General features: G+C 42.5%; 1 protein-coding gene across 1 annotated transcript in view; it reads right to left on the reverse strand.

Moving 5' to 3' along the window:
- The window catches only part of LOC143289734 (spectrin alpha chain-like), a 104,314-nt gene that overhangs the window by 38,228 nt on the left and 51,724 nt on the right, over nucleotides 1–14,362 (reverse strand). The window contains 10 exon segments of the mRNA XM_076598817.1: nucleotides 1,254–1,357; nucleotides 2,035–2,224; nucleotides 2,943–3,091; nucleotides 6,982–7,053; nucleotides 8,693–8,857; nucleotides 10,409–10,525; nucleotides 11,537–11,681; nucleotides 12,684–12,775; nucleotides 13,169–13,276; nucleotides 13,912–14,110. Coding sequence (XP_076454932.1) covers nucleotides 1,254–1,357; nucleotides 2,035–2,224; nucleotides 2,943–3,091; nucleotides 6,982–7,053; nucleotides 8,693–8,857; nucleotides 10,409–10,525; nucleotides 11,537–11,681; nucleotides 12,684–12,775; nucleotides 13,169–13,276; nucleotides 13,912–14,110 — 1,341 coding nt within the window.

The following is a 14,362-nucleotide window of genomic DNA, read 5'->3' on the forward strand; positions in this document are numbered from 1 at the left end:
GTTGGGTTGTGTGAACTGTGTTGTGTTGTGTTGTGTTGTGTGAACTGTGTTGTGTTGTGTTGTGTTGTGTGAACTGTGTTGTGTTGTGTTGCATTGTCCTGTTTTGGGTGTTGTGTTGTGTGAACTGTGTTGTGTGAACTGTGTTGTGTGAACTGTGTTGTGTTGTGTGGTGTTGTGTTGTGTTGCATTGTCCTGTTTTGGGTGTTGTGTTGTACTGTGTTGTAGTGTTGTGTTGTACTGTGTTGTAGTGTTGTGTTGTGTTGTGTTGTAGTGTTGTGTTGTGTTGTGTTGTGTTGTGTTGTAGTGTTGTGTTGTGTTGTACTGTGTTGTAGTGTTGTGTTGTACTGTGTTGTAGTGTTGTGTTGTGTTGTGTTGTAGTGTTGTGTTGTACTGTGTTGTAGTGTTGTGTTGTACTGTGTTGTAGTGTTGTGTTGTACTGTGTTGTAGTGTTGTGTTGTACTGTGTTGTAACATATTTTACTGTACTGTATTGTAGTGTACTGCACTCTACTGTATTGTATTGTTTTGTATTGTATTGTACTATATTATAATGTATTGTATCGTATCGTATCGTATCGCATTGCATTGCATTGCATTGTATTACTCTTTTCTCAGAACAGATTTCTGTGTGTGAAATGCGGGCTGCTCTCCCTGGGGAAAGTGTGTTGCTACAATGAGAGTACTACCCTCTTTATTTCTGTATTTTTTCCTGCCTCCAATTTCATGTTCATCTATTGAAGTGGGTTTTTCTACAGAATTTTTCCAGGGACAACCCTTTAGTTGCCATGGGTTCTTTTACGTGTGCTAAGTGCATGCTGTACTCAGGGAAACTCAGTTTATCATCTCATCCGAATGACTAGCATCCAGACCAGCACTCAAAAGTGTAGTGGAGGGGAAGAAAATACTGGCGACTGTGGGATTTGAACCAGTGCGCTCAGATTCGCTCGCTGCCTGGGTGGATGCGTTACCACTACGCCAACAAACAGGTATGTTGATGTTCAGGTGAAAAACGTTGACCCGTCAGGGAAACACCACACCCGTACCTCGATGCTTTAAAACAACACACACACACACACACACACAAACACAAACACACATCCATACCCCCCACCCCACCCTCACACAAACACACAGACAAAAGAAGAAGTCTGGGTTGATAACATAGACTGACTTGCTTTATACATGAGTAAAAAAACAAAACAAAAACACCAGCCACCCAAAACAAAAAGGGAATAGTGCGAGTCGACAGCCTACCTGTCCAACACCTGGTCTCGTTTCTCCGTGATGGCGGGGGCGTCATAGTGATTGGAGGTGATCAGCTGATCAGCAAACTGCTGCAGAGCGTTGATCTTCTCCTCCTGCAACACACACATGCACACACGCACATGTACACACACACACACACACACGCATCACACACACATGTCAAGTCTTCTCTCTCAAGATACCATGCAAAACCTGTTTATGTAGCGCAAGAGACATGTACATTCAAAGGGATCACATGAACTTCTATGACACATCTAAGAACATTTTACACATTTGAAAACAATAAGGGAGCATTTAATAAATACTACTACTACTACTAAAATATGATATCAGAAATAATAATAATAATAATACCAACAAAAATAACAACAAAAACAAAAAAATAATATTATTAAAAAAAGAAAAAAGAAAAAAAAGTAAAAGAAATGAAACCCCAATAACCCCATGTCATCACACATCACCACTGGCCATGTATGCCAATCTAATTCAGCGTTCAAAAGTGATCAGGACTGAAGACCCTGTTCCTGCAAGGTGTTGCGTCCTTGGTATTTCACACCCATTTTCACCATTCCACCCAGATCTGAATGACTATCCAACTTTGGTTGGGGAAAGCTAAAACGGCAAAGCAATAGGACTGGGCCCCACTTTCCTGTGCCGAGATCTGGACGAGGTGGACATGAAATCACTGCCCCAACAGCCATAGAAGGCTGTGGAACCTTGAACCTTGTCCTGTTTTCAGGGCTGTGTGTATGTTTGTGTGTGTGTGTACCTGAGAGCTGATGGCGCGGTCAAAGTCCTCGTGTTTCTTGATGAGAGTCTCCACGTTGTCGCCGTCCACAGAGTCCCCGGCCAGGAAGGCCTCGCGGGACGCCATCCAGGACTCGGCCTGTTCGCAGTCCCTGTAGAACAGCTGTAGCTCCAGGCACTGGTCCAGCTTCATGCGCCGCACAATCCAGGCCCTGCCACAGTCACACAACACAGGAGACTATGTATCATTCTGACACACAGCACACAACACAGAATACTATGCGTCACCCTGACACAGTGCACACGACACAGCATAATACAATACTTTGTTGTATCAAGGACAGAAATCCATGTGTGGTGTATGCCTGAGAATTGCAATGTCAATGAGCTGTGTGAAGGTATTGCCACTAAAAATGATGCAGAGAAAAAATGGGGCAGCAAAACAAAATAAAAATATTAACCCAAACTATCACAGATTCAGTCCATTCTCTACGCATGGCATTAGATGGATGTTGACAAACATTCCACACTTCAGCACTGTGAAGAACAAGACTCTTTCACACACCACATCACACAATGTTTCACACTTCAACACAGTGAAGAACATGACACACACATTATCACAAAACGTTCCACACTTCAATATTGTGAAGAACAACTTTCACACACCACACCACACAATGTTCCACACTTCAACACAGTGAACAACATGACCCTCACACACCACACCACACAATGTTCCACACTTCAACACAGTGAACAACATGACTCACACACATCATCATCACAAAACATTCCACACTTCAATATTTGAAAGAACAACTTTCACACACACCACACAATGTTCCACACTTCAACACTGTGAACAACATGACCCTCACACACCACACCACAAAACAAACAACCAAACAACAGGGTAGGCCCACTGACTGTTCCAGCTCCTCGCGGGCACGTGCCAGCTGTTCCAGCTTGTCCTGAACGTCGTCACTGGCGTAGTGCTGGTTCTGAAGCAGCTGCTGGCCCAGCGACTCAAAGGCCTGGAACGTCCCTGCACGCGCGTCCATCTCCGTGCGGTGCTCCTGCAGGCGTTGGGTTACACACGCGCAGGCATTCACACACGTGCAAGCGCACACACATGTATACAGACATGCGTGCATAGACACGTACACATACACACACACATGCATGCACCCACATGTATACACCAACATGTGCACACACATTCACACACACACAAGCGTGCACACACACATATACCCGAACACGTGCGCGCGCACGCACACACACACACAACCATATTAACAAAACTGTATTTTCCACATCTGACACCAACCCCTAAAAGCATGATGACATCCACAAGCACACACACTCCTCATTCACCTCTTCAGAAACACAACACACACACACATCACCTGCCTAAGTCTCATGCACATCATCATCAACAACACAAAACTTACGCTTTATAATGAGCACAAAAAAAAGCACCCCCCACCAAAAAAAAAAAAGAATAAATAAAAGAAAGAAAAGAAAGAAAGGAAATGGCATCTGTATCCAGAAAGAAAGCTGAGGCTCAGATACAGAATAAAAGCATGTGCTCATTGATGAACTCAACGTGCTCAGAATGAACCAGCAGAAAAAAAGCACTCTATGCTCTTCAAGCAAAAATAAATGAATGAAAAAAAAAAAAAAAAAAAAGAGAAAAGAAAAAATATATATTATATATACTATATATATATGAAAAAGTGCAAGCTTAGTTAACCACTCGCAAACTTCTCTCTCTCTCTCTCTCTCTCCAGAGCTGAAGCATGACACGACTACAGGCAGCGTAATGATTTCTGGTCAATGGCCTTGACAAACCAACTCTATGGTACACATTTCAACATTCTGGAATTTCTCATAGTCAGCACAAAGGTTCCCTCTGCTAAAACAAAAAAGGTCTCTTTCTTTTCTACAAGTAAAATCACAGTGAACAGTTTCTAACATACACCAGCTGGGTTAACCTCTTATATCTAGAATCAAAACCAAACAGAGTCACGTGAAAACTGTTCCCAGAAATTGCTCAAGATACTAATATCTGTCCAATACAAAAGAAAATGTCTCTGCAGCTGGAAAAGAATAGGCTGCACATTACAGACCAAGGCTGTGACCGAAACGTCACACGGAAAACAAATTATCAACTAGAAGACTAAAATGCTTCACTGAAACTAGCGTCAGTATCCTACAAACTGTATTACAGTCACTCAGACAGACAGCCAGCCAACAACAACAAACCCAGAGACAGTCTGACAGACAGATTCAGAGACACAGAAAGATACTCCAAGACAGACAGACACACACACACACATATCATTGCACAGTGTTTGCTATACTCACAAGAATTAATACATTTGAAAACTTTTAATTCACTCTGGTGCACAGTGCTCAGGTAATCAAACGCATTTTCTTTGTTTTGTTTCTTTATATATGTATATACTTTTCTTTAGAATGTGTCCATTGCTCGTTACTGTTAATCTGTCACTCACAATCATAAGTAAACACTAATTGGGCTTGTGATAATTAAACCATTTTCCTTTTTGTGTTTGTTTTTTCATTTCTTTTTTCCTGTATAACTTGTCTATAGTTCGTTACAGTTCATCCGCCACGTACAATCGTTAAGTAAATACCGACTGGGGCTGCCACAAATTTCAAAAATGACAAATCTGCAAGGAATCTATAGCTGCAGCCATTCATGAAGTATTATACTCACAGCACCTTCCTCACAGTGCGTACTGAAATGTGTGTTCCTACAACAAAGCTGCTCTCACAAGGTGCAGCCTTCCAAAACCTAACACGGCGGTGTTCAGCAGTGCAACACCACTCTTGATATGCTGAGCCAGTGCATGGACTGAAATATTTGTCTGGCAGCAGCACCACTCAGCTGTCCAAAACACACACACAGTCTGATGAATTCGCTACTTCATGATCCTGTATGTCTGCATGCAAACAAAAACCAATCTCGGAAAAGTGACAGGCGTTATTTCCCATCACTGGAATACTTTGGCACAACAAAACAAAGAAAAAGATTATATGTCGTTTTCCTGTTCACTGAGTAATTTTTTTTTCATGCAATGTTAAATCTGCTTGATACACATAAACAAAAACAGAATGCACAAATGCATGTTGACACAATAAATCTCACAGCTATTAAAAAAAGATTTTTTTTTTAAAAAGGAAGAGTAAAAAAAAGTTTTAAAATATGTAAGAAAATACTTTGACTTCTTTGATCAGATTTGGGAGTTCATATCTTTCTTTTTTTTAAATCAAGGTTGTCAGGACGAAACGAAAGCAAGGTATGGGACAATAACCAAAAAAAAAAAAAAACAACCAAAAAAAAAACCACAAACCAGGAACAGAAGATACTGTGTGTCTGGTAGCGAGGGTCACACACGCTAACTACAAACCATTCCAGAATGTTAAAATCCATAACCACAGACATGCTATATATATGCTGTATGCTGCACCATCTCCATGCAAGTTGTCTGGCTACATGAGGCTACACAGACTAGGAGCTATGGACGGACATTCACAGCCTCACACACCAACACCAACATCACCAATCCTCCTTGCTCCTCTCCTCACCTTCCTACCTCCAACCAACCTGTTTTGTTCCCACCCCTTCACACAGGGCTTCCTCAACACATTGTGATTTGGATTCAGATTCCTTCCAACCCCTAGTCCTAGCAGGCAAAATAGCCATCATGAAACCGCTGCTTACTCTCAAGGAATTCAGTGACCCACTGTTACTTTTCTGTCGCTGCTTTAGTCTGGTCTTCCACACAGATAAGCATGATGGAGTGGGTGGGACATTCAAGCAAGCTCACATTTATGTGTGTATCTCATCTCTCCCCCCCCCCCCCCCCACACACACACACTCCCCCCCTCCCTCTCCCAACTTCTCTCAACACCAGGCTACCAAACTAAGCTCAAAAGTCTGTCATTCTTTTTTTTGCATCAAGTTTGCAAAGCTGTGTGTCTACAATTACAATTGTTGTATCTACACTGTGACTAGTGTTGACAGGCTGATGAAACCTCTCTGAACAGAAGCAATGACAAACGTGAAACAGCAGGAAGAGAGGGATGAAAGAACAAACAAGAAAAGTTGGTCTACATCTACAGTATTGTTCTAGAATGTGGGAATTTCGGTTGTTCTCAGAATTACACAACTGAGCTATATGAACGACGACAACAAAAACTGAAGAAGAAGGAAGTACCTACCCCATTCCACCACTGAACAAGAGACTAAATGTGCTAGGACAGACTGAACTAAAAGACAACAGTAAAAGAAAACAAGAACCAAAAAAAAGAAGAACAGTGCAATGCACAAACACAGAACATTACACAGAAACCGAAGAACCACACAAGTACTCATTCACACACGGCACAAGTATACAGCTTCCTCGGTAGTTCACGTCACCAACTCTACAAACACGGCAGCAGAACTCCCTGGAAAACGCCCACTACACCATGCATCTTTCAGGCTACACAGTTCCCCCTGGTCTGCAGTGAATCCTCATTTTCACAGCACCTGCCATGTGGCAGACAAGGGAGGGAACTGGCACGGATTCCTCTCACAACAGGAGGGGACCATGCGCCTGTCGGGGTCAGTCTCTGAGACTGACAGCCGTCACCATGCCAACCACCACACTGCCACGGGTCAGTCACCTCACACGGCCAGTCAAGAGATCAGCACACCACTCATGCTACTTGTTGCATTCCCATTGGTTATCGTAAGCTGTCAGTCAAAATGATGGGACACACAAAAGGCATTCCAGTCGATACATGTGGGACGGTCATCAACAGGGTATGTCAGTCCAAACACGACCGACCAGACACATGCGGATCACTACACTCTGATTGGTCACCACACGCTTGTCGGTCCAAACTGACCGACAGTGCGACACATGCCAACTGCTGCATTCTGATTGGTCACCTCTTCCTCTTCATCTTCGTAGTCTGCCAAGGGGGAAATTCCATAATGGCTGACAATTTCTGAACTGAACATCTGAAAGAGGCCCTTGCATGTGTCAGATGTCACAGAATGCTTTCAGTCTAGCAGACAAGACAAAGCTGAACTTGTGCAGTGAACTGCAGACATGTCCAGACACACACACACTACCCACACAGATGCTGCTTCATACATGGGGCTTTTTTATTGACAAAATATAAAAAGAAAATCAACCCCCCCCCAAAAAAAGAAGAGGAATTGGGTGTTAAGTGATGGAACTTGGGATCAAATCAAATCAAGTGAAATCCTATATAAAATCAACTACATAAATAGACCTGTTCATCAATCATAATGGAACTGTATCAAGACAAGGAAACCTTTAAATTCCTGGAACTGGAAGGAATTATTTACAGACATCATATTTAGCTGTCAATGGATTGCGTACAGGCTATCTTATTTCTCAACATGTATGACGAAAACTGATGTTCAAAGCAGGCAATGTTCTTCAACTGGGATATGATGACATGAAAACGTCCCAACAGTTGTCAAATGCTTCTCACTCTTGCAATTTCCTGTGCTTTTTGCAAACTTCTGAAGTGAATCCTTCAACACTGTATTATTCAGAAATTCAGTCTGAAGCACAACTACTCCAAGACTGGCCATGCTAACAGAACTGCTTCCAACAGACTTCAGTCAGCTGAAGAAAAGATCTATCAGAGAATTCAGGAGGAAGTGAAACTGGACCAAATCAGAACCACAAAAAATCAAGACACTTCAGTCCTCCCAAGACACAGAGCCTAGCTGAAAAAGTTTCACAAAGGTAATGCATACTTTTTTTTCTTTTTTTTTAATTAATAATAAAATAAAAAGAAAAATAATTAACTTTTTTTTTCTGGCAGATTTCCACTCATCTGAAAGGTGGGTAAAGGTCCTTTCAGAAGTTAGAAATCCAACTAACAGCAACATTTTCTTCTCTAAAATACACTGGTATATCTGGTCCTCACTTTATCTCCCACCCCCCTCACCACCCCCTCCTCTCTCTCTCTCTCTCTCTTTCTGTGACCATGAGCATGCCAGACCATTTTGTTTCACTTCAACTCCGCACCATTTCATCCCCACCCACCCTACTCCCTCCAAAAAAAACCCCCAAAGAGACTCACTTCTCTCTGTATATAGCTACACACCCCACCACATTTTCTCTCTCTCTCTCTCTCCACCCTTCTAATCCTCATAGCACACACAAAACCGCACTTTTTTTTTTCTCTAGGGCACCCACACTATTCCACCCCCCAAAACCACATACAAAAATCTCACTTCTCTCTGTACATCACCCTACACACCCCCTCTCTCTCCACCCCTCTCTCTCCACCCCTGCTACCCCCACTCCCCCACTCCATACCCATCTTTCTCTCTCTTCCCCCAATGATGACCTACATGCTGCACACCCTCCCTCCAAAACCGCCCCCTCTCTCCAGCCCATGACCACCTACTTGCTAGATACCCTTCCACAAAACCACCCTCTCTCTCCAGCCCATGACCACCTACTTGCTAGACACCCTTCCACAAAACCACCCTCTCTCTCCAGCCCATGACCACCTACTTGCTAGACACCCTTCCACAAAACCACCCTCTCTCTCCACCGCACCCCACCCCTCCTCCCCTCACTCCCCCCCCCCCAACTCCCCCCAATGCTGACCTGGTGTCTCTCCAGCAGGGCCTCAGCACCAGTCACATCCTTGGCCAGTTCATCAGAGGACACCAGCGCCATCATGCTGTTGATCCACGACGTCAGGTCACGGTAGTCCGACAGGAACCGCTGAAGGTCGTACGAGTCCAGCAGTTTGCCCTTGCGAGCGTCCGCCTGAAAAGAAAAAAAAACAAGAGAGGCAAGGCCTTCAAGACTCACTTGTGATAAATTAAGTCCCCTAGCATTAATTACAGAGTAATTTCCCTTTTTTACTATCTGCACCAAAACGTTTGCAAAATAAATAAAAATTCCATGCTTAGCAAAAGAAGTTCCTGTTTGAACAAAAAAAATGATAATAATGACTGCTCTTGTTGTTGTGTCAGAATAAGAGGTCAAAGTGCCAAGTTTAGAGAATACAAAAAAATATAAATATAACAGTAAATGCAGTTTCCATATAATTAGGCTTCTTTTTTTATTTTTTTGTGCACATCCCAGAGGTACAATATTGTTTTAATCAAGATGACTGGAAAGAACTGAATTTTTCCTATTTTTATACCAAATTTGGTGTCAACTGACAAAGTATTTGCAGAAAAAATGTCAATGTTAAAGTTTACCACGGACACACAGACACACGGACACACACACACAACCAAACACTGGGTTAAAACATAGACTCACTTTGTTTACACAAGTGAGTCAAAAACCACAGGTAGTGAAGACACGATAATGAGTAATAATGACAATGGTTACTGAGGGCAGTAAACAAACACTTCAGTATCTTTGAAAGAGAAATGGTTACAGAGAGAAGTACAAGAACACTTCATTAACTCCCAAAGAGAATTGGTTATGGAGAGCTGTACAAGAATATTATCTTTCAAAGAGAAATGGTTACAGAGGGCTGTACAAGAATCTTATCTTTCAAAGAGAAAAGGTTACAAAGGGCAGTACAAGAATACTTTATTATCTTTCAAAGAGAAATGCTTACAGAGGGCTGTACAAGAATCTTATCTTTCAAAGAGAAAAGGTTACAAAGGGCAGTACAAGAATACTTTATCATCTTTCAAAGAGAAATGATTATAGAGGGCAGTACAAGAACACTTTATTATCTCTCAAAGAAAAATCATTATAGAGGGCTGAAGTAAAATACTTAATTATCTCTAAGGAGAAATGATTACAGAGGGCAGTACAAGAACACTTCTTCCTAATTGGGCATTTTCAGTTTCATTGCTATTTCAACAACAATGAAGTACAAGAACACTTCATTATCTCTGAAAGATAAATGATTACAGAGGGCAGTACAAGAACACTTCATTATCTCTCAAAGATAAATGATTACAGAGGGCAGTACAAGAACACTTCATTATCTCTGAAAGATAAATGATTACAGAGGGCAGTACAAGAACACTTCATTATCTCTCAAAGATAAATGATTACAGAGGGCAGTACAATAACACTTCATTATCTCTGAAAGATAATTGATTACAGAGGGCAGTACAATAACACTTCATTATCTCTCAAAGAGAATTAGAAATTCGCTCTTTATCTGTATAGAGCACTCAAAATCAGAAGTGTATATGTCACATAACGAAGAAGACTGAATGTATGACATGAGCATTTTACTGTATATCCCCCTTCTGAGGGGCTGTGCCCTTTGTGAATAAATCATGTCAATCTCGATCAATCAATCTCGATCTCCCAAAGAGCAATGGTTGTAGAGGGCAGTACCTTCACAGTGAGGGTGTTCCACATCTCGTTGACCTCTGTCTGGTGTTCGTAGATGCCCTCCGCCTGGTCAGGGTGGGTCTGCATCAGACGCTGGGCATTGCCGTCCAGGTCACGCACCTGCACAGGCCAAAGGTCAGACGTTGCATTGACACACACAGAACTGTTTCCTGAACCCGCACACCTGTACTTTTCGCCATTCAGCAGCCTGTAACGGCCAGCCATCTTTTCTCTCAACTTTCCCTGCTCCATGGCCAGTTATGGAGTTATTGTATTGTATCACTTTGTATTACTTTTCTTTTTTTTTTTTTGGTCTCCACAAATGTCTTTGTAATTTGGGATGCTCTCCCTAGAAGAGCAATTTGCTACAGTGCACCCCCCCCCCCCCACCCCCCACCCCTTTTGTTCCATGTTTCAGCCTGCAAGTGTATTTATTTTCCTATCAAACTGCATTTTTCTGTGAAATTTTGCCATGGTCAAACCTTTTGCTGCCGTGGGTTCTTTTATGTGTGCTGCAAACAGGACCTCAGTTGATCGTCTCATCCGAATGGCTATGGACTAAGACTCATGTTCACACCATTCAAGATACAATTCCCTGTCCGCAGTCTGTGAAAAAAGCTGCTCCTACTCAGTGTGGTTTTTCCTTCTTCCTGTTGTTTGTTCGCACTTTTCCTGAAACATGCAATCTGTGGACATACAACTGGAATGATGCTTCATTTTCTTTATTTTTCTGCGACAGGTATGGCTATATCAGCGGGTGGAGTCACTGTTATCTGTCACACTGTAAAGGTTTCAGCAGAGGTCCAAAAACCATGTTATTATTATGGAATTTAAAAAACAGATAATTTTTAAAAGAAACTAGCCTCAGCTTCCTCTGATTACACCACTTTGGGCACACTAGCAGTTTGCACAGGACAAGGATTAGACCCCTGACGGAGTCTGCACCACTGGATCACAGTATAGTATGTGTGATCCAAAACATCTTTTTCATTGCCAACATGGAAATCCATACCTTACAGGATTACTCCCACAGATATAACCCTGGCGGTGAAGGGAGGGGAGGGGGTAGAAAAGAAAGGCATGTTTGGGACTCACTCATTCGTTCATTCATTCCTTCCTTCCTTCCTTCACCTTCTGTCCCAGTGCGGCCAGGTCACGCTCCACACCCTCATGTTTCCTCTGAAGGGCTTGCACACTGGCCAGGTCATGGCCGTAGTTGTCGTTGTTCAGCGCTGCGTCCTTCTCACTGATCCAGTCCTTCGTCTCGTCCACCTCTCTGTGACGGCAACGCAACATGGGGCATGTAGGTGATGACACCACAACAAGTTTTCTTCTTTTTTTTTCTGATACTTTCAGCGCAAAGTTTCTGTGTGAAATACACTCCCCGGCACCAAATATTTCATGAACGATGCTCTCAGTCACAGACTTCAGTTCATGTCAAAACAACACAGTGCACTTGTTCACTTCAAACTGGGTCAGGGGGCAAAGGTTAGTCACTTCCATTGGCGGGAAACCAGTTGCAGCTGTTGAGCTTTGTTAGAATGTGAAAATGGCCTTATCAACATGAAACCCTGATGTTGACAAAAGCTGCCTATGGCAATGCACTGGCGAGACAACTTAAAGTCATCTATGGTGGTGAAAGAGTTAAATATCGGATGATCACTATCATGCTATTTTGCGTTCATTTATTCATGTGTCTGTTCACTTATTATTTATTTATTCATTTGTGTTAATTTGGATATTTACTTATTTATCATCCTTCTGCTTGTAATACTTTGTTTATTTGTATATTGTTCATGAATGATTATGTAATTTCTTCTTTCATGTAAAGCACCCTGAGCTCTACGAGAGAATAACTGTACACCATTATCATCATATAATTGCGTATTAGCTATTCATTTGTGTGCTTGTTAATTTTATTCTTTTCTCGTCAGTCATTTATTTAACCCTTTGTAACTTTACTTCTTTTTTCACTGATTTCTCTTTCTTTATTCCTTCATTGTATCCGTTGAGCAGTTTATCCAATACCCATTTCTCACTGGTTATCATACAATATCATCTATTCTTTATTTATCTTTATGTCTGAATGCAGAAAAGTCACCTTTTTTCTTCTTTTTTTCTATACTGTGAGTGACTGCAATTCCTTCATGACATTTTTAAACATTTCACAATACATCCATGCCTGATAATTTTTTTTTCTAAAAGCAGTTTTCCCCCCCAAAAAGTAGGATTTCATAGGTATTGACACATGTAATAAAGATGTCCGAGCTGTCCATACCTGTGGTATCTCTGCACTTCAAAAGCACTTCCCAGAGTCTGTGCTCGCTCCGCAGACACTTCCTGCAGTGTCACCCACCGCTGATTCAGTTGCTGAAACACACACCATCACTTCCCTGGTCATCTGCTCACTTAAATTACCTGTAAATTATCCAGTCAATTGCAATTTACAAATTCACACACACACACATCACACACAAGCACTCACACACACACACACGTCACACACAAGCACTCACTCATACACACACACACACACACACACACACACACACACGCACGCACGCACACGCACACACACCACACCACATCACACACACACAAACACCACACCAAACCACATCACACACACACACCACACCAAACCACATCACACACACACACACCAAACACTCACACACACACACACCACAACACACTCACACACACCACACTACACCACACATCACACACAGATATACATGGAGACACAAGGGATGTACATACAGTGATCTGTTCACGGATCTTCTCAGCAGCCTCAGTGTGCCCCATGGCTGTCAGGCGGTCAGCGATGCTGTTCAGCTCCTGTAGCCGTACTTCGTTGGCTTTCAGGTCCTGTACACACACACACACACACACACACAGATATAATACTGTCTTAACATTCAACTCCTGTTCGTCCATCAACACCTGTTCATCCATCAAAACCTGTCCACTTACTCTCTGGAAGTCGTCAAACTGGTGTCTGTGGTAATATCCAACACCTGTTCATCCAGCAACAACTCTTCATCCATCAATACCTGTCTGCTTACTCTCTGGAAGTCGTCAAACTTCTGTCTGTCATAACATTCAACACCTGTTCATCCAGCAACAACTCTTCATCCATCAATACCTGTCTGCTTACTCTCTGGAAGTCGTCAAACTTGTGTCTGTGGTAACATCCAACACCTGTTCATCCAGCAACACCTTTTCATCCGTTAACACCTGTCCACTCATTCTCTGGAAGTCGTCAAACTTCTGTCTGTCATAACATTCAACACCTGTTCATCCAGCAACAACTCTTCATCCGTCAATACCTGTCCACTCATTCTCTGGAAGTCGTCAAACTTCTGTCTGTCATAACATTCAACACCTGTTCATCCAGCAACAACTCTTCATCCGTCAATACCTGTCCACTCATTCTCTGGAAGTCGTCAAACTTCTGTCATAACACTCAACACCTGCTCATCCATCAACACCTGTCCACCCACCTTCTGGAAGTCGTCAAACTTCTTCTGCATCTCCTCCACCTGTTCGAGGTCGTCGCCCACCTCCTCGCCCAGCATCATGTTCTCTTTCTCTGTGATCCAGGCAGCCAGCTCTGCTGCCTCTCTCACCAGCTGGTAGGCCTTGCACGACTCCTTCACATTCTCCCTCCGCTGGTTCGCCAGGTCCAGAAGGTTGGCGTACCTGTGCACACACAGTTCGTTACAAATCTACTTGGATACAGTTTGATATGATGATGATGATGATGATGATGATGATAATGAAAATGAAAATACAAGAACCTGGGTACAGTCTATTATGATGATAGTAATAAGTAACTGGATACAGTCTATTACAATAACGATGATGCTAATAAAAAGTAGTCTGTCATTATAATGATGATGGTAGTGAGAAGTACCTGGATGCAGTCTATGATGGACACAGATGGTGAAATTC

The sequence above is a fragment of the Babylonia areolata genome, chromosome 14, assembly GCF_041734735.1.
Source record: "Babylonia areolata isolate BAREFJ2019XMU chromosome 14, ASM4173473v1, whole genome shotgun sequence".
Lineage (NCBI taxonomy): Eukaryota > Metazoa > Mollusca > Gastropoda > Neogastropoda > Buccinidae > Babylonia > Babylonia areolata.